At 39.1% G+C, this 19901-nt stretch overlaps 1 protein-coding gene across 1 annotated transcript; it reads left to right on the forward strand.

Moving 5' to 3' along the window:
* The first annotated feature begins 353 nt into the window (after positions 1-353).
* Positions 354-19288, forward strand: AKIRIN2 (akirin 2). The gene is made up of 5 exons (XM_082633629.1): positions 354-1172; positions 15462-15605; positions 17381-17530; positions 18591-18662; positions 18940-19288. The coding sequence occupies exons 1-5, from the start codon at positions 938-940 to the stop codon at positions 18948-18950; spliced, it is 612 nt and encodes a 203-aa protein (XP_082489755.1). The 5' UTR covers positions 354-937; the 3' UTR covers positions 18951-19288.
* The last annotated feature ends 613 nt before the right edge of the window (positions 19289-19901 follow it).

Here is a 19901-nt window from a genome sequence, read left to right on the forward strand (position 1 = left end):
CACCAGGGAAGCCCTATGTCCTGAATTTTAAAGGTTTTTTTTTTTTTTTTTTTTGAGCCTGCTTTCCGCACTGGTTGACTTTCTTTTCTCCCCCCCTCTCTGAGCGTTTTCTTTTTTCTCTTTCGCTCTGTTCCTTTTACACTCAAGCTGTGTAGGGGGATTTAAATTCCAATTCGCAACTCGGAATCGCGCGCCTTGAAAGACGGGAGTCGTAGTTTCCGTGACTCCTCCCTGACGACTTTTCACGCCGATTCCTCCCGACAGTGAAAAACTACAACTCCCAAGAACGCACCAAGGGGGTGGCCAGCCGCCCAAGCGCAAGCGCCCTGAGGCCGCAGGATTTGAATCGGCGGCGTTGTTATTGACGCCATATTGGGGCCGGCGGCGGGTGGAAGAGTCGTACAGTGGAGGGGGAAGCGGCTGGACGTGTTCGGTGGCGCTCCTGCCGCCGCCGCCGCCGCCGCCACCGCCACCTCTCAATCCCGCCGCATCGACCGACGCTCTCTAGCTTCTGACGCTGCTCGGGAGTCTTAGGAGCCGCGTTGCAGCCTCACACCTCACGGGGCTGGTTTCGACTTCTGAGGGAGCCGGTCTCCGCGCAGGAGCGCCTCACGCGCGGCTCAAAGCCCGGACGGACGGCGGGGGCGGCCGGAGCCTCTCCCGGGGGAGCCGCGCCTGAGGAGGCGGAAGAGCCCCCCCTGACGCGGCTGGCGTGAGCCGCCGCCACCGCCCCTCCCGCCCTCGCCCCGGCCGGCCCGGGCCACTGCCCCTGCCGCGGAGGCAGCAGCGGCGGCGGCGGCTCTGCTCCCCTTGCCGGCGCTCCGCCACCCGCCTTTCCGCTCTTGAGCCGGTCGGTTAGGCTCTTTTCGGGGCCCCGCTCTGCCCCCCTTCCCTCGTCCTCCCCTCCCCGACCCCACACGAGCCCGGCACCCCGGCCATGGCGTGCGGAGCCACTCTGAAACGGACTCTGGATTTCGACCCGCTGCTGAGCCCGGCGTCCCCGAAGCGGAGGCGATGTGCGCCATTGTCGGCGCCCACCTCGGCCGCCGCCTCCCCGTCGTCGGCCGCCGCGGCCACCGCCGCCTCCTTCTCGGCCGCCGCCGCCTCGCCGCAGAAGTATCTCCGAATGGAGCCATCTCCCTTCGGCGACGTCTCCTCCCGCCTCACCACAGGTGGGACTCGGCCCCGCGGCCGCCGTGGGGGGAGGGGGCGAGAGGACGGGAGGGCCCGGGCCGCGGCCGCGGGACTGGACTGCCGGACCGCCCCCGTGCTTAGCGGAGCCCTCGGGCGACCACAGTTCTTTTCACGAGCTCCTCTAGCCTCGGAGACACAATGGGAATGGCCTGGGGGGGGGGGTCGGGAGGTGTGGGGGGGTAGGGGCCGTGCCTCGCCGGGTATTGTGGGGAAGAGGAAGGTCCTTTTCTTTGCGCCGAGGGACCAGAATTGAGCGTTTCCGTAGTCTGGAGAGCCCAAGCGGAAATGATCAGAGAGGGTGCTACACGGAAATCTAGGCAAGCGAAGGGTCACGCGTTTCACCCGACTCTCGGTGGCTGTCTCCCCGGCATCGATTGGTTGCACCTATCAAGTCTGGGACTGGGTGGTTGGAGGCGAAGCGGCAGCCCCTCCTCCCTTTCAGACATGGCTGATTTTAGTACGGAGCGGGTGGGGAGGGATGTCACTGGGGCGAGATCTAGGCCTGTCATTAATCACCCACAAGAACGCCACTTGGGCCGAGTCAAGACCTGTTTCCCTAGCAGGGTCAACAACAAAGAAACTGCTCTTCCCGAGTGCCGTAATCTGATCGCACTATACGTCTAGACCTTGAGAAACTCGAACTTTTAATGAAAAGCAAATTGTATTGAAAATCGGGGCTGAGTAGTTGCTTTTAGTTGGAAGTGCTTTACTTATACCCGATAAAGTCTGTTGGGAGGAAAAAGCCCAGGCCTTGGGAATAATAAATCAAACCACGATTCCAAGGGACTTCAGACTATTTTTGCTTTTCATTTTGAGACATTTCCTGAAAGTGACTGTGGGGAACTACCTTTTGGCTGCTTTGTACTGCATGTGTGTGTCCTCTTTTCTGTACTTTGAAAATCCTTGTGTGCTCCTGGCACAGTCTTAAGATAGGTTTTCGTGGACTGGTAGTGTAAATGTTTCCTTTGTGTGTGTAGCAAGCAAAGGTTTCCTGTGTGTGAGCCTTTGGTAATAACATGATCTGTAGACAAAGCCTTTTCATAATTTGATTTACATGTTTCTTACTGTTAGCTTAAAAAAATTTTTGTGGGCAGTATTTACCTGCATTTGGTAACTTCCATTTGGAATTGCCTTAGTTTTGTTTTGTTTTTTTTCAGGTCAGATTTTTAAAATATCCTTCCCCAAATATATAGGGAGGACCTCAATGCCTAGGGTACCATTTTTTGCTATTGAAACAATGTCAAGAATGAGCTTCTGGTGGTTAACATTATTTTTAGAGTTTGTCTTTTTAGTGAAATGCTGTCATTGAAAATTGAAATGATACTGTGGAGTCTGTACCTCATAAGGCCACTTAAAAATAGCTCTAGCTAACCAGCAATAAATTTCATGGTGGGGGGTGTGTGAATTAATACATTGTTAGGTTTGGGAGTTGAAGTATATCTAAATGCTAAAATAGTCTTGAGCATATAAGGTAAGTCAGCTAGGGGCTATATTTGTTCTCACTTTAAAGGGAATTAATTCAGAAAGAATTGTGATCCTTTGCAAATCTGTCATTTCATTGATACATTTGAAGCATTGGCTAATGCAGTTGGCTGCACATTATGTTACATTTCAGTTAAGTGGACTGTAGTAGTAAAATGACTGGAATTATTGGAATCGCTTAAGCTTGCTGATTCAAATTCACATTTTCCAAAATATTGCTGTGTTTTGTTTTTCAAGGTGTTTTTGACATCTACTCGAAGTTTGATCATATCCTGAACTCTAAAACCACACCCTGATATTTATTTAGTCTGTGAAAAGTTTTTTTTAGCTATTTCAACTAGAGAAAAGCAGTTAAAATTGCATAAGTTTTGAATTGCTAAAATTTATGTTTTTAACTATGATTTTGAATGACACTTTACATGTAATTTAATTTAGCCTTGTGTTTACATGGCCAGTTTTGGGCATGCTCCTGTAATGGTTTTTGTAATCATGGTGTCATAATGGGAGCTGCAGTGTTGTGCAGGTATCAGAGAGCTTCCCAGTTTTCATGTCATCTAACTTGGAAATAATTTTCCCAAATACCTAAATTTTAGATTCCTATTTTGAAAGTGGTGATTCCTAAACTTTACAAGAGCGAATACCCATATGTCCTTAGCAGGAATAAGTGGCTGGGCTTGGGAACAGAAAGCAACTTACCAAATTGAGATTGATTGGGGCTCTATGGAAGCTCTTTGTTTTCACTTCTGTGAGTTCAAATATAATTTAAACAATATACAACTAGACTACTGAAGTGAATTTTTTTCAGAGCATGTGCACAATTTATCATGATTTTATCATTGTTCTCTGGATATGTATATAGTGTTTTCTGATATGTAGCTGAAGTCATGTTGAGGCTTTACTAGTAGTTTCAGGAACTAGGACATCTGTTTTAAACCCTAGCTTTGTTTTTTGTTTTTGTTTTAGTCATCCCAGGAAGGTTATTCCAAAGTTTGACTTGATGACTATTATTTAAATCAGTATTTTTCAAACTAGTGCAACTTAATACCAGGAAAAATGAAAGAGCTGGCAAATAAATTTTATTGGAGCACGGCCATGCTCATTCTTTTTTTTTTTTTAAGTATTGTCCATGTCCCTTGAAGGCTACAATAGCGGGGTCGAGTAATTGTGACAGAGACTGTATTTTCCCAAAGCTCAGATATTTACTGTCTGGTCCTTTTCAGAAAAAGTTTGCCCAACCCTGGTTAAGGGTGTCAGCAGTGAGGTCTGTAATAACCCCTGGATGTGGAAAAGGAAACGTGAATGATAACTGAAGGTGTGTGGGAGGGGAACCATTGGCTGTGGTTGGGAAAATGAATGCCTCTCCTAGCTTCATTAGTACTCATCCTGGCAAGTTAGTTGAAAACAGATTCAGAGTGTTCTATCCTTGTCGACTGGTTTTTGAAACATCTCAGAATATTATCATTTAGCCCAAATATTATCGTGACATTCCCAAGAACAAAATTATTTTAATAAAACCAAAATATTATACTTGTCAGTCAAATGCAAGACATTGTTATTCATAATTGTGTAGTGAATGAATGAGTGGTTGAGTGAAGTGATCCCTCTGTGGACTCAACCTATTTGTGAGTTTGCTAGGCACCTTTATATACATTGTTTGACTTGTTACCATTGCTCTAGTCTGCCTTTTAGGAATTGAGTTGGATGAAGAGTTAAATTCCTTTGTAAAAACTCATTGTATATGCTGGAAACTTGCCATCAAGAATGGAAATTGCAGCTTGTGTATGGGGAAGGGTTTACAGGAACTTAGATTGTTTTGTAGACATTGATACATGCCTGCAAATGGAGACACCAGCTGGCTTAAATGAAGTATAAATGGTTCTACACAAACAAATGAGATGTCTGTTGGAGGAGGCAACATTTCATTTCAGATGTCATTTATATTGAGCCAGAAGTGTTTTTAATATTTTGTGGTTATTTAGACAGCTGTTAAGTTGCTTCTAGTTTCTCAGTGGATTTGGCAAATAAACTGTTTTTAATGGTCTTTGTACTTTGGATTTTAAACCTGATATTTTATTTAGGACTGTGTATGTAGCTGCATTTATTTAATAGTAGTATGAATTATGCATTTAATAATCATGTACGTTTATAGCCATTAAAAGCAGCATGCAGTTGTATTCATTATTGAGCTATTTTGTTTTGAAAGTAGGAAAATGAAAGCCTATCTTGAGCACAGAAACACATCGGGTAAACATGGCTAGATCAGAGGACAGGGTTGTTAGCTCTTCTTTAGGTGAAAATGCTCCTAGCCACCATGGTTGCCACAGAGACGTACACTAAGATGTAAAGGAGAATAATAAATTTATTCAGTTTTCTCGAAGGGCTCTATAGGAAAGAGAATATATTGGGTATTATTCAGGTAGGTAGGTCTTTCCTATGTGTTTAGATAGACCCAGGAAGACAGTGATAGCAATGCTTTTGTTTTGAAAGGTTGAGAATAAGAGACTCATTGGAAGTGCCCAGTTTTGTGTGATTTTGCCTCTTTGAAAAGAAACCTTTGATCCTCTTTCCATTTAAAGGAGAATGCAATAATGATAGCATAGGTTAAGTTTGGACCTCTTGGATGGTTGGTTCATGAAACAAGATAATGAATGATGCTGAGGTTGGGTCTTTTCAAGTACTCGTAAGTGAACTAACCAGCAATCTATGGTCCTTGCAGTCTTTGCGTTAACACTGTGCCAGTACTGTTGACTCACAGAATGTTCTCTATGCATGTGTGAAACCACAGTGACTGTCTTGCCTTTGAGAAGACTACCCACAAGGGTGGAATACTTGTTCAAGCCTATATGAACCATCTGCAGATGGTAAAGAGGTCTTCACAAATGAATCTCGTTTAAGAGATTCATCTTCAATTTTACTGCTGAGCATAAGGATTCTAGAACTCAGCTTACCAATGTTTTACAACTTTCTAAACACCTGAGAAGTGTGATGCATCAGTGGCAGTCTTGTAGCAAAGACTGTTAGTTAAAAGGAATGTCCCCTGGATTTTGAGGGGATAGATGGGACTTGTAGAGTTTGAAAATAACCCCAGAGGTATTCTTATCTGCCATCCTTTCCCTCTTAAGTTAATGTCTTACCACAAATAAAGTTTTAAAATATTTGTTGAATGTATTTGTTGAATTAATCAAGCCTTGGCATTTCCCAAGGTTCTTAGAGACTCAGAAGTTTAAGAAAAAAATAGTTTCATTTCTGCTCCTCCTTCTGTACCACTTTTTCTTTTTAGACTGTTTTGTGACAATAAAGCCACAATATGTGACAACATATATATTTTTAATTGTGACTCAAACAAATGAGTAGTAACAAGAAATACAACACTTATTTAGTTTAAGACTTTGAACAATACTTTTTTGAGGTGCTTGAAGTCTACTCAGTATTCCCTCATCTTTCTGGACAGTGATGATAAACGTGGTTTTGTGCGTTTCAGTATTTGACATAGCCCATATACAAGGATTTTACCATTTTCAGAGATTTGCTGGTTCGAAGAATTACATTTTTAAAGATTTTACGTGATTTTTAGGAGAAAATATTTTGTAATATGAAGTTCTGAGCTTTCATTTCTAAAGGGATTGAATGATTTAAGTTAAAACAAAGTTTTTTTTGCATGATGAGAAGATACCGCAGTTATAGTTGAGCAGGGAGAGAATGCTTGCAGGTAAATTAAAAATCTAGTGTATGTCAAGTTGTCAGCTTTGATATTTATTTTCAGTCTTTTGATCATAATTTTGCATTATGCCAGATTGTGTAATCTTTCTTGTGATGATAGGTTTATTTGGGTAGTGGTAGTGGTAGTGGTTTTTACCCTTCCAGCACTAGAAAAACAGCTCAGAATATGCTTGTAGTTTGTCTTGGAGTATAGCTTTCTTCCTCCCTTTACAAATCATAAGTCATTAATTTTTATCTGTCACAAATGTCATAGGCAGATCATCCTGAAATATAAATGCTTTGCAACATTTTGATTTTATTGAAATGTGATCTTTTATTACTGTGATTTTTTTTCAGTAATACAGCCTTTGAGTTTGACTTAATTTCTGTATCTATTCACGTATCTGGATTTTCTCAGCATTATTAAAAAATCTAAATACTTCCTCTAGAAGTCACTTGTTCAAGCTTTTATGAACCTCATTTGAGTTCCAGATTCTATGCTGGTTAGGCAAAGAAAAGACAAAGTCTGTCCAGGGACTGACAGAGCTGCCACTGCTGATACTTTTTAAAGCCAGCTAAACTTGAATAAAAATACCATAAACTACCTATTTTACTTCTTTGTGGACAGTTGTCCACATTAGCATTATTTTCACCTTTGGCAGCCTAAGCATTGAAATTGGTTTACTTAATTAAGTCACACTTTTACTATGAAGCTTATGTATTGGCTGTTTCTGAAAGTGTTTTTAGTCTGTGGTGTGCATTCTGACTTCGGTTTATTAGCATTTATTTTCATTTCCGTTAATGTTAATTTTTAGAAAACTCCATCTAAAGATCAAACTAAAGGGAGGAAGTTTGGAGGGAGGGACCTGGAAGAGTTGATTTTCTTTCGTTTCTTTAAAAAAAAATAGTATCATTGAACTGATGTAGCAATTAAAGAATAGAATGTGGAGTAGAATTTGAAAGATTGCAGAAAGCCAACTTTTCAAACATTACTTTCCTTGAACTTTGCCTTTTGTTACAGAAGATTGCCTTGTTCCTAGTGCTGATATATAATTCTCCGGAAGAAAAACTTGTCTAAGCAGTATAATTGGTTAAAAGTGTAGGAGGTTTTAAGTGGTTGTGACAGAACAGGGGAACCGGATCCATGGCCCAGGGTGAAATAGTACATTATCAGAAGCTGGTCTTGTAATCAGTCCTGTACGTGTGGTAATGCCGACCTGCCAATTTAGAGTAATTCCTAACTTTGGAAACACCAATAAAACATTCTGGTTAGTTATAGATGCCTGTCCTCAGCAGGGGCAGTTTAGAGACACTTGAAGCATCCTTTTTATAAATACCCGGATGCAACATTTCTTGTAATTATTTTGTTACAGCCAGTGATTGCAATTGCAGGGCTCTAGGTAAATGAGAATTATGCTCCGTTTTGGTCACTACCTTCTTAACAGTCATAGAGTTTGACGTTTCAGTGTATGAAGTATTAATACGTGGCAGTGGATCCCTCTATTCTAACTGACATCCTGCTTTTTAAGAATTCGCTCTCCTCCTTGTGATACATTTTAACTTTAGGTACTCAGCGGAATATTGGCTAGGTGTACTCATACTGGAGGGGGTGGTAGGTGTTAAGAGGTGAGGCCCTGAGATCAGGCTTGGGTTTACTTTCTTCCAGCTGTATGACCTTTCAGAAGACATTGAAGCAAAGCCGCCTTTTCCTTACCTGTAAAATTACACACGTGATTATAGTAGTATCTGCCTCCTAGGGATGCTGTGAGAATTAAGAGCATTTCCTGTCCCTGAGCGCTGGAGATAGTTACAGTAGGGCAACTTCAAACGGGACTTTTTACATTGTCCAGCACTCCTGCCATTTCTCAGTGAATAGCCATGCCTTTTACTTCACAGAAGAAATGGAGGGCATCAAATTGTAGCTTCTTCATTTTTCCCAGGACCAACACTACCAGTGGTTGTGCCTTTTTTTTTTTTTTTTTTTTTTGTATCACTGACGAAGATGAAATGAGATAGTGAGGGAAGGATCCCACTTCTCTCCAAAGGAACCTTACCTGATTTTTATCTCTCAACCAGATCTTTGCTTTTGGCTTTAAATATGGTCAGGCTTCCCATTATAAAGTAAATGAAGCATCCTCATTTTCCTCCGGCAGTCATCCAGAATTCTCCACTTCAAAACCAAATTCAAAGAGCTTTCAGGTAGTCTACTTGCTTCCATTTCTTTGGCTGCTCTCAACTTACTCCTAGTGTATTTGTATCTCAGACAGCTCTTGTCAAGCCACTGATGACTTCCATGGCACACAGCCAATCCTCATCTTGTTTGACCTTTCTTACTACAGCATTCACACTGCTGACACTCCCTTCTTTTTGAAATACCTTTTGTATATTAACATTCTGCGATAGCACTGTTTCCTTCCACTTCTCCAGCTGCTTTTTGTCTTCATCTGGCCATAAACTTAGGAGTTCTTTAGTTCTAGGTTCAGCTCCATTTCTGTCTAGCTTAATAGCTCCCTAAGTGACCACATGCATGCTTCTGACTTCTTACAGGTGACTTTCTAATTTATATCTTTAGTTCAGACCGTTCCTCTCAGGTCCAGCCATGGGAAGTCTAGACTTTTTATTGTCATACCTTCCCAGAAGGCTTTCTTCGCCCAGAAGTCAGAATTTTCTCAAAATCTATTGACTTTTAAGTATTCACAACTAAGTTACAAAATACACGGGATAAACAAAAGATGTCTGTAGGTTTCCAATCAGTGTCTTCTGGCGTGAGAGGTACTCTTACTTGCTCTTTTTAAAGCAGACAGAATCGAATAGCAAATGCATTTGTCTACTTTCAATCACATAATGAATGTAAAATTCATATAAATGAATCAATATATGTGTGTTACTGTCATGTAATGAATCTCTTTAAATAGGTCCAAGTTTAAATTGATTTACAGAATATTTTCTTGCTTGGGGGGTGTGGTATGTCTGTCTCAGAACGACAAAAGCCATCCAGGTGAGAGTGGCAAAATGAATTAGATCATCCTTAATATTTTGGTACTTGTGGTAAACTCTGCTGTTACTGGTTTCCTTCCCTTCCCCTCCATTTCTTGGCATGTCCAATAATACATAAACCAACCACTTTTCTCTTTAATTGCCACAGTAGAGGAGTTATTATTTTAAGCAGGGGATAGAAATTTAAATGCCCATAGTTCAGGGAAGTAATAAAAATGAGTGAACGAGGTGAGGACTTGTGAATTCCAGTCTTGCTCCTGGCCTGCAGCATCACCTGGAAACTCAATAGAAATGCCTAACTCAGGCTCCGTCCCTCATAGTCTTCATTTTAACAAAATCCCCAGGTGGTTTGCGTGTGCATTAAAGCTTTAGAAGCACTTGAGCACTTAAGCCCAAAAGGTTGCAGCCGCTCTTCAGCTGAATTTTGCCACATAGTCCAATACCTCCTCACCACTCCCCCCTAACAGCAGTAGCCAAAAATCTGACTTTTAATGTAAAATCACCCAACTTTTAAATGTTGGCCACATTGTTTTAAAAAGAAAGTATTCAGGCCAGACATGTCTTTGGGTTCCATTTAGCTCCTAAATCATCAGTTTGCAGCCACTGGTTTCCAGGTATGCTGTATCTCGCTATTTATGTGCATATGTGTGTTTTGGGTGTCCTAATGTTAGTGTTTTGTTCTTTAGCTTGCTTCTGCTGCCCTACAGCCCTCCTCAAGGAGTCTGCTCTCTGTCCTTCCAAACCGTACCTTGTTTTGATGGCCCATGGTTAATTGGAATAGAAGCTGAAACTTGCCTTGGCACTGAGTGTTTTCTGTAGCTTGCATATTTGGGTTTTGGGTTTTGGATTTGTGACGGTTCAGTTTCCCTTTTCTCTGCACCATTTACTTCTGTTTGTTGTTGTTGTTCTTATTACTTGGTATTTTCCTAGCTTGTAGGCTGTTTGAGAAGACATTTGCAGATAGTAAAGAAGTAAACGACAACAGCAGCATGGTTAACGTATATCCCTTTAGACTCTAGTGTAATATACAAGAGGGGTATGAAACTTCCGGGATATCAGAGAGGAGCTACCTGCTGGTTGAGCATTGCTGGACTCCTTGCATTAGTGACTCCCATTGCGCAGTTAATTTGTAGTGTATACTGAGACCAGAAGGATTTTAATAAAGTGAGCCATTTATGTCAAGTAAGTAATCATTGGCTACTATACTTCCAGTGAAATAATAGAATTTGACCTGTAGTAATTATAGTTATTTCTCCTTTTGTAGGAGATAAATGAATGCCTCTTATACAGTAAAATATTATGTAATGTAAATTTAGAATCTCAGCCAGTTGCTTTTAAAGTACTGTAGATACAACTTAACAATCTTGTGTTAAAAATTTGGTTCCAGGTTCCTTTGACATAACAATAATTTTGAAGTAAATTTAAAATGGCATCAGCTCATTCTTTTTAGTTAGATAGCTCTTGGCTAGATAAGAACATTGTCCTTAAGGTTCCCTCAAGGAGTCCATAAGAACTGTGTTAAGTTTCTGATCAGATGATCTGGGAGAATAGCTGAATTACAAAGATGGGTCTCCATAGCAACTCTGAATTCTGTGTGTTTTAATTTATAAAGTAGACCTGGCAATGTCTGTGTAGTTCTGAGCTCTAGATTTGGTCTGTTATTTTATTTGGAACAGTTTCCGTTTTAGGTCTTAATGGCTACTGCAGGTTTTCTGTACTTAATTGTGTACAGATTTTTCATTTTATTTGTGTTCCTCCCTAGCACTGACAGGCTTTCAAGATTTATTTCATTTTTAATCCCACTGTTTGAGTTAAATCTGTTTGGATGAACTTTTACCTTGTTTGTTTTCAAAGGTACTCCATAGAGAAATTAGCATATTAGGTGATAATAAAGGGGTTTTACACACCTGAACTTAAAACTGTTAACGAAGCCTTACTGTTTGATCTATTAATTAGGTCAGTAGGAAAACAGGAAGTCCATACAAGTCTGGAGCAAAAGTTTAGATTCACATATCACCAAGTTTTAGACATCTTACGGTTATGGATTCTACTCTAGAGAGATACTTGACAACCCCTCACCGCCACCCCCCATTTTGTGGTTCTCCTTTAAACACATTTCTGGTTGCTTTTAATTCCATTTTCCCTTTGCTGTCAGTCCCATCTTGATGCTGTTTCTCTTACTATTATCAACTCAGTTATTTTTTTTATCCCATCAACTTTCTCCTGTTTATATTGTTGAGCTTGTTCATTGTGACCAGGGTTTCTCAAGTAATCATTGGCAACAAAGATGAGTAAACAGGCTTTATTGCCTCAGGCCAGGCCTTTCTTTTCTTTTCACATTTACCTAGGTTTTTTTGTTTATATATATATTTTAATACTCCAAAGGAATAAGTGCTGGCTCACTGACAATCTGCCTATTACAGAGGAGAATTTTATTAGCATTCTCAATGGTATTTACTAGATTTGAGAATGCAAATGCCATTAGTCATAAATTTGCTAATTCTGACTTTCACTTAACCTAGTACAGTGCGAGAAACTCTTACAAGTATTTTACAGTTAACCTTTGAACAGTGTGGGCTTGAACTGACAGGTCAGTAGTAAATACTATAGTACTACGCCATCCAAAGGTGGTTAAATCCAAGGATGTGAAACCCCGCCGACGGGGAGGAACCGTACTCTTGGATATAGGGGCCAACTACAAGTTAATGTGGATTTTCAACTGCAGAAGAGTCTGCACCCCAGATCCCCATGTTGTTCAGGGATTGACCGTGTAGTACAAGGGTGATGTGGTTTTAAGGATTTTGAAAAGGGATATACTACAGCCATTTGTAGTGTAGATTGTCATGAAAATAACTCCATATTTTGCTCTAAGTGATTTGCTGCAAATTTAATCTTTGCTTCATAAGCCAAATATGAAGTCTGCATGATTAAAACTGATAATGTTAGTGAAGCTTTATTTGACTCTCTTTAATGGACCGGTAAATTTTTTTTGGCAACACAATGTCAGAAGTTACGTGTACTTGGAATAAAATGTGACATTCTAGTTTGATAAGAGATGGCTAGATTTAAGTAGTTTAAGACTAAGTAGACAAAGGTACTTTATTGATGTATGGAAGGCCTTTATCCAGCTGGCATGGAAGCAACTAAAGTTGGCCAGATATGTAGGTTGAGCTTAAAATGTGAATTGTGGAATATTGAATCTGGGGAGAGTTCTTGGTTATTAGCTTTAAAACTGCATATACCTCTGAACCAAGATAACGTGAACTTGAAGCTTGTAGTTAGCTTTTTGCTACGTTGAGCATTGAGGGTTTGGGTCAAGTTAGATTGGACCATTCACTTCATAACGTTGTTGATCACGTTACCAGTATTAGAGCATCTGAGGGCACAGTGAGGCTTAGATGACATAGTTGTATCATAATAGATACAAAAAGCAGTGCCGTAGTATCTGAAATTCTTCAGCTCTAACTGACAATATCAAGTGTTGGCAAAGATGTGGAGAAGCTGGAACTCATACATTGCTGGTGGGAATGCAAAATGTACAGTTACTCTGGAAAATGGTTGGGCAGTCGCCTACAAAGTAAAGCTATGCACTTACCATATAATCAGGCCATCCAGTTCCACTCCTAGGTATTTACTCAAGAGAAATGAAAATTTGTCCACCTATAGACTTGTACTTGAATATTCATAATAGCCCCCAATTGGAAACAATCCAAATGTCTGCTAAAAGGAGAACGGATAAATTGTGATGTATACACAATGGAATACTAATTAATAAAAAGGAATTACTGGTTGATGCAACATCATGTATGAATCTCAAAAGCATTTTGCTGAGTGAAAGAAGGCAAAAATCTACACTCTTTTAGAAAAGACAGAACTATAATGACAGCAGATAAGTAGCAGTGGTGTTGGTAAAGGTGGTGAATAGGAATATGAGAGAACTTTTGAGGGGTGATAAAGTTCATTATTGTGGTTGTGGTGGTTCCAGGACTATGTATGCACTTGTCAGAACTCATCGAACTACATTTAAATTGGTGAATTCATTTGTAAGGTATGCCTTACAGTTCCTTTGCTTGTAATGATGTCTCTTAAATATTAGATGGTATGGCGATTTTATAAAGCTATATTATGTTAATCCTAGGCTAGATCTTGTTTGAGACTTTCAGATGAACAAATTCAGTCTGTTACAACTATTCTTTTGGTACATCTTAGTTGTACTTTGGTTGATTTTGTGAAGCAAAAGGAAGAATAATCTGAGGACAGCTGTGTGGTGATCAAAGAATAAGTCACACAAAAGAGGTTAAGGTTAAGTTACTTTGTGCTAATATATTTGAAGTGTCTGGTTGTGAATAAACTTTAGGATGCTTTGAATGACACTTTTGATCAGGATGATGGTAGCTTTGAACATAAAATGATAAATGAGTGAAGCTTGCTATGAGATCAAAAACATCATTACTTTAGAAACTTTTTAGAATATCACCTACTGAAAGAGTTGTTATTTAAGAAAAATGAGGATATGTGTGCCTGACCTGGTTGGTATAGGATGTTGCACTAGTTTTATTGGTCACCTCTGTGAATCTTAGGAAGGCTGTTTTCTATCAAGGTGCTTAACTAGACAGCCATTTTATTTCACACTGGTAACTTTGTTTTTAAATTATAAACAATTTCACATAAATGGAAAAGGAGTGAACATGACCATGTTTAATATAAACAAATGTTAACATTCTGAAAAATAATAAATACAGACATTCACACAACCATCCTGAGGTTAGTTATTCCATGTGTGAGTTCGCATTCGTGTATATGTAAAACGGATTTGTTTACACACATTTACATAAATGGAATCTTCACTGGATATATCTTTTGCAGCTTGTTTTTATTTTTTAATTGATTTCTAATTATCAATACAGTAATGAAACTGGCAGAATCTAAATGCTTACGGTACTGATTGATGTCCCCTCAGTCTATCTCTCAAAAGCCCTAAAAGTTCTTACTGGAAAATGAAGTGAAAAGAGAGATGAGAAGTATATACCTAAAAAAAAAAAAAAAAAAACCCAAAAACCTCTAGTATTAAATTTTTAAAAAAGGATTGTTTTCATCTCACATAAATCTTTAGCCTTCAATTGAGTTTCCGTTCATTTTGAAATTGCATCATTGTAGAATTGTTAAAATTACACTCCATTATATTTATGAAACATTTTATTGCCTGTTATTTCTGTTTTGGATTGGGATTTATAAACTTCTTGGGATGTAGTTTTCACGTGGATAACTATTAATTTAGGAACTGTGGTGGTGGTGAGAAAGTCTGTTTGGAGGGGAGTGGAAACCTCAGGGAGGGATTTTCTGGAGAGGCTAAATGGTAACTATTTGGAATTAGGAATCTTGTAAAATGTATCATACTGGCCTAAAGGATATGTTCCTTAGACTTTTTTACTCCTGGTTTGGTTGAAGATGACGGCACTGTGGTGTAGTGGTTCTTAACTGAGGATCTGTTAGGTACCAGTCACTTTACAGGGGTTTTTACCCCAAAGATTCAGAACAGTACTGCGCTGCTAATGCTGTACCGTCCGTCGGTTCTGCTGAGCTTACGATTAGTGGCCATGGCCACTTAATGTGTGATGATGGTTCAGTTCACATCTACTGTGTCAGTCTGCTGACCTGCTGCTGGCACTTCTCACTGGTGCGTGCCTGTCTTTACACAGTCCTCCCTGCTTCTAATCGTTTGTGGTCTTAGAAAAAGCCTGTTAGTTTAATAGTTCTGTGTGTGGTGAATAAATGACCTTTGACTTTGGTACTCTTCAGAATCTGAGTTAAATATGTGTTTCAGTTCACAGACTCCCTTATCTTTACATTGAATGAAAAACTTATTCTTTACTAGTCAGTGCTGAGAAAGAATGGTATTGTAGAATAGCTGGATTCCAGGTGGTGTGTATGTGCTATTTCTGAATGAGTGGCCCCATTATGCTGAAACTAATTCCTCCCAGAACATAAGTTTTCTAGATATTATTTGAAGAGAATATTTTTGGTAGAACCCAACCTATTTTTTAACTTGAAAGTTTATATCTTGCCAAATTTTGACTTTTTTCTTTTAGAACAAATTCTGTACAACATAAAACAAGAGTATAAGCGCATGCAGAAGAGAAGACATTTAGAAACTAGTTTCCAGCAGACAGATCCATGTTGTACTTCTGATGCACAGCCACAGGCATTTCTCCTCAGCGGACCAGCTTCACCAGGTAATAACAGACTTACTGAGTAACATTTCCTTTCACTTATTATGGGAAAAAGTAATACAAGTTGCCTTTGGTCATCAAGCTCCTGTTTCTCCCCTTGATTAAAAAAAAACATACGAATAATTCATGATCTCTTAAAAATATGGTACAAAAGTAAGTAATAGTTACCTGGATTCTCATGACTCAAAGACAACCACCTGTATATAATATCTCCTAAGTGGACTTAACCGTAAATGCTATGATTTGTAGCCTCCATTAAAAAAAAAAAAAAAAGATATAGCCACATGTTTCTCTATTAGGTATAGATGTACCTTGCCATGGCTGAATACGATGCCATTTTATGGACTTCCCATACCTATTTAATGATAGATAGACTCAGAATTTCTGCTATTACAGTATTTACAAAAATGTCCCTGAACGTATACCCTCACATACTTGTGTTTTAGGATAGATTCCCTAAAGGTTGATAATTTTGATCCTATATTGTTTTTTTCCCTGCCTCTTGTTGGAGAGAATAGTTTGCAAATACACTTTTTAAAATTTAAGGTGTAAAACTCAGGGCTGTTTGAAGGGAAAGTTAAACTTCTTACTAAAGAAGAGCCATCAAAAGTGGTTCTTACTTTAGTAAAGTTCTCAGCGAAAATAGTTTTTTGTGTGAAGTAGTTGCCTGCTTGCCTTGCCTTCCCTTCCCTCCCAGCAGGGATAGGAAAACCAGGCAGAATAACAAAACAAACATTCACAGGCTATAAAACAGTCAAATAAAATTAGATGAGGAAACGTGAAATTGTTCAGAACTGAATTATGTAGTATTCCTTCCAATTTGGGGGGCCAGGTATAAGTGGGTGAAACTTGGTAAGGGGAGGTGAGGGTAGAGATAAGACTCTACCCTCAGCGGGAACCAAGCTCATAATTCATCACTTTACTTCTTAGAAGATCAATGAACTGGTGGTCTCAACAGAGCCTTACTTTTTAGTAGCTGTGGACTGAAGCTGGTATAGTTTATTCCTGTATACCAGAATACAAGGATTCTGGTATTCTGTTACAGCTTGTTGGTAGACACAGCACAAACAAACATACTTTTTTTTTTTTTTTTTTTTTTGGACATAGTGGTTCCAGCCGTGCAAGTTACAAGGAGCAAGTGAAAAGAGGAATTGGGGCAGATAAACAGGACAAACAGTTGATAGCAAATGTGTGTATTTGTGTGTTTCTAGAATACTTGCAGTAGTGTTACTGTGGATGACTATCATAATCCTGAGTTCGCAAAGATTAATTTCAGATGTTCTTTTCAAGAAAAGAGGAATGTTTTTGGAAAATCAGAGTGCCTTAAGTAATACTTCTAAGAGGAATGCATTCTGAAGAAACTGCTACTATCTAAGTGGCTGCTACATTAATAATCTTTAAGGATGCTGAACCGTGAAATTTAATGTTGAATATTAGGGATATATTCTCAGTATTTCTTTTTATAAAGTCCTTGCTAATATCATTAATTTAAAAACAAAATATTAAGTTTTGTGTCTTGTCACATTGTCTCCACTCACCTTCACACTTTTTCCCCCTTATATTTGATGGCATACATCTTGCTGTGTTCTTCCAAAGCCATAAGCTGATAGGATTAAACCTGTTTTTAAGACTAGGGAGATGCTGTGCTAAAAACTGATAGAAAAATGCTTTTATTGGTATATGAGCATTGAAAACATCCAAGTGAAATCTCCTCAGTTAGATGATGCTTTCTGTGATGGCTCTAAATCTGGTGCGGTTTTTGTTCATGTTGTACATAGGGACTCCATCAGCAGCCTCCTCACCATTAAAAAAAGAGCAGCCCTTATTCACTCTACGGCAGGTTGGAATGATCTGTGAACGTTTATTGAAAGAGCGTGAAGAGAAAGTTCGAGAAGAGTATGAAGAAATATTGAACACAAAACTTGCAGGTATGAGATGAGTTTGAGAGTCTCCCAGAAACTCATCCTAAGAAATGCATTCTTTCCCACATACACTTCACATCAGTTAAATTACCCTTTCTATACACTGGTACAGGGTATTTTCTAAGAACCAGAGAATTTCAATTCAAGAAAGGAAATGAACTTTCCTATAGCTCATGGTCCTCCTTAGTGACCTTAAGAAATAGTACGCTAGCCATGTAGACCAGCAGCAGCATTAGAGAACTAGAGTTTTCCTTTGGTAACCCTGTGCTTTGGCTACCCTGTGCTTTGGCTGTTCACTTAGCTCAATTTGGTTGTGGGTTTTTTGACTCTGTATCTTTCATGATAATCTGCCGTCAGTTCTGGACACTTGAAGTAATCTAACTGGCACTGTGTACCTAATTTTAGAGTATCAAGCTGCTGCAGTCTTCTTTAAATTACCCCCAAAAATATTTTTTTCCCATATAATTTGGTAATTTAAGTGTAGTAAATATATTATGTATGGTAACTTAATCAGAATTTCCCCCTGGATTTTTACTGGATATTGATATTGTAAACTTCTTGATTAAGGAGTTAAATCAATCAAGGTGCTAACACAGGTGAGAGAATTTGCTTAGTTATATAACATCTTTTTCTGTGGCACCTGATTAGGTTACAGGTGGATGTATCATATATTTTGGATGTATGGATGTATCATATATTTTGCTACGCTTTTATTGTCATGTTTCCCCTCATTGCAGTAAGTTGCCATTCAAGGACCACTTATGATAACTTTCAGAGGAGAAAGATATCTTTTTATTTCAAGCCCTTTAAATTTAATAGGTTAAGAAATAAGCCCCACCAGCCTATACATGAGGTTGTGTGATTTGAACAAATGTAGGTTTCCTGACTAAGCTCCATGCTCTTTCCATTTGATAAGCTATGATTACTGAGGTTTTGTGTCTGATTAAGTGCCAGCTTAGAATTGTCTCACTATATATATTGGACTTTTCAGTTTGTGTGGCTCTAATATATTAGAGAAGAGGGCATTTTTGCAAATCATGTAATTGATGTTTATCTTTATTTATAGAACAATATGATGCATTTGTGAAGTTCACGCATGATCAAATAATGCGACGATATGGAGAACAGCCTGCTAGTTGTAAGTATTTCATCTTTAAACCAAAAACAAGACAGTCTTTTACGGAGAAGACTTCTGTTATAATTATAGTTTATTATAATTATCTTCATACCCAAGAAGAGAATTTAACAGAAAATCATGGAGAAAAAGTTTGGAGGGAAATAGGCAGCAAAACTTTACTAGGGCTTACTTTTGGTTACTTAAATACCTAGGGGCAAATATATTAGGGATGAAGATTTGGCATGTGTTTAAATTTTGACCTGAACTTAGCCCTAATTTTCCTTTTCTCTCCCTTCAGATGTTTCATGAATCATGTTTTCTGCATTTGTGGGCTGCCTTGTTCCTTGTTGAGTTGTTGCAAGAGGTCCCAGTTACGACATGCCAGCAATGCCAATACCCCCTGTGAATACAGGTTGTTTCAAGCTTTCGTCAGTGGCAACCACTCCTAGGCAGCAACCGGTTTTGGAAATTTCCTTGATGTCAGTACCACCCGGCTGTGGACCTTTGCTACCTGTATTAATGCCAGTGGCCTCATTTGCTGTATCATTACAATTTGGCTTCTTATATTAATGTTTGGAAAGGATTAAAGCTGGTATTCTAAGAACATGCCCTTCACTGGTTGTGTAAATAAAACGGTAGAACGACAATTCAGATGAAGTTAGTGTGATTTTAATTGTGCACTACAACCAAGCTGTAACCAGTTATTAATAATGTAGAGTGTAATCCCAGGACATTATTACGCAAATAGCCTTCAGTGCTTCCTGTGAAATAGTGAAGGAGGAAGGCATTTCTGTACTCCAGGACTTCTTGGGGTTTCAGAATGGGTTGATATGATTTCCCCCCACCCTTTTTTGGTAGTTTTTATTTATTCTATCAGTCTTTTTAACAAATGTTTATTGCTGCATTTTTTTCCCCAGTGTATCGTTGTTTTACTGCCCTTGTAGTACTGGAATTTAGTTGGAAGAATAAAACATTTACTTCTAATCTGCTTGTTTTTAATGTACAGATGGGTAGTATTTGAATAAAGCCAGTGTTTTAAACGTAAGCATTGTCCAGGGATCAGTGAAGTTAATTGATAAGATTTCAAAATCAGTCTTTTCACATACCAAGTAATCTAAGATTTGAGTGCTATTTTCACAAACTGAGTTCTGATTCCAAATTGTTTCTCTTCTAACTGACTGCATGACAGGTTAAATAATAGGTCAGTTTTAACAACTGTAGAATTTTTACCTTTTTTAAAGGACATTATATGAAAGCATG

Source organism: Mesoplodon mirus (assembly GCF_964341445.2).
Source record: "Mesoplodon mirus genome assembly, chromosome: 10".
Lineage (NCBI taxonomy): Eukaryota > Metazoa > Chordata > Mammalia > Artiodactyla > Ziphiidae > Mesoplodon > Mesoplodon mirus.

Bases quoted from the DNA above. Each gene is read 5' to 3' on its own strand.
- AKIRIN2 (XM_082633629.1), top strand. From the start codon at position 938: ATGGCGTGCGGAGCCACTCTGAAACGGACTCTGGATTTCGACCCGCTG. The intron at 15,606-17,380 runs GTAATAACAGAC...TGTTGTACATAG, and splicing joins CAGCGGACCAGCTTCACCAG to GGACTCCATCAGCAGCCTCC. The intron at 17,531-18,590 runs GTATGAGATGAG...CTTTATTTATAG, and splicing joins ATTGAACACAAAACTTGCAG to AACAATATGATGCATTTGTG.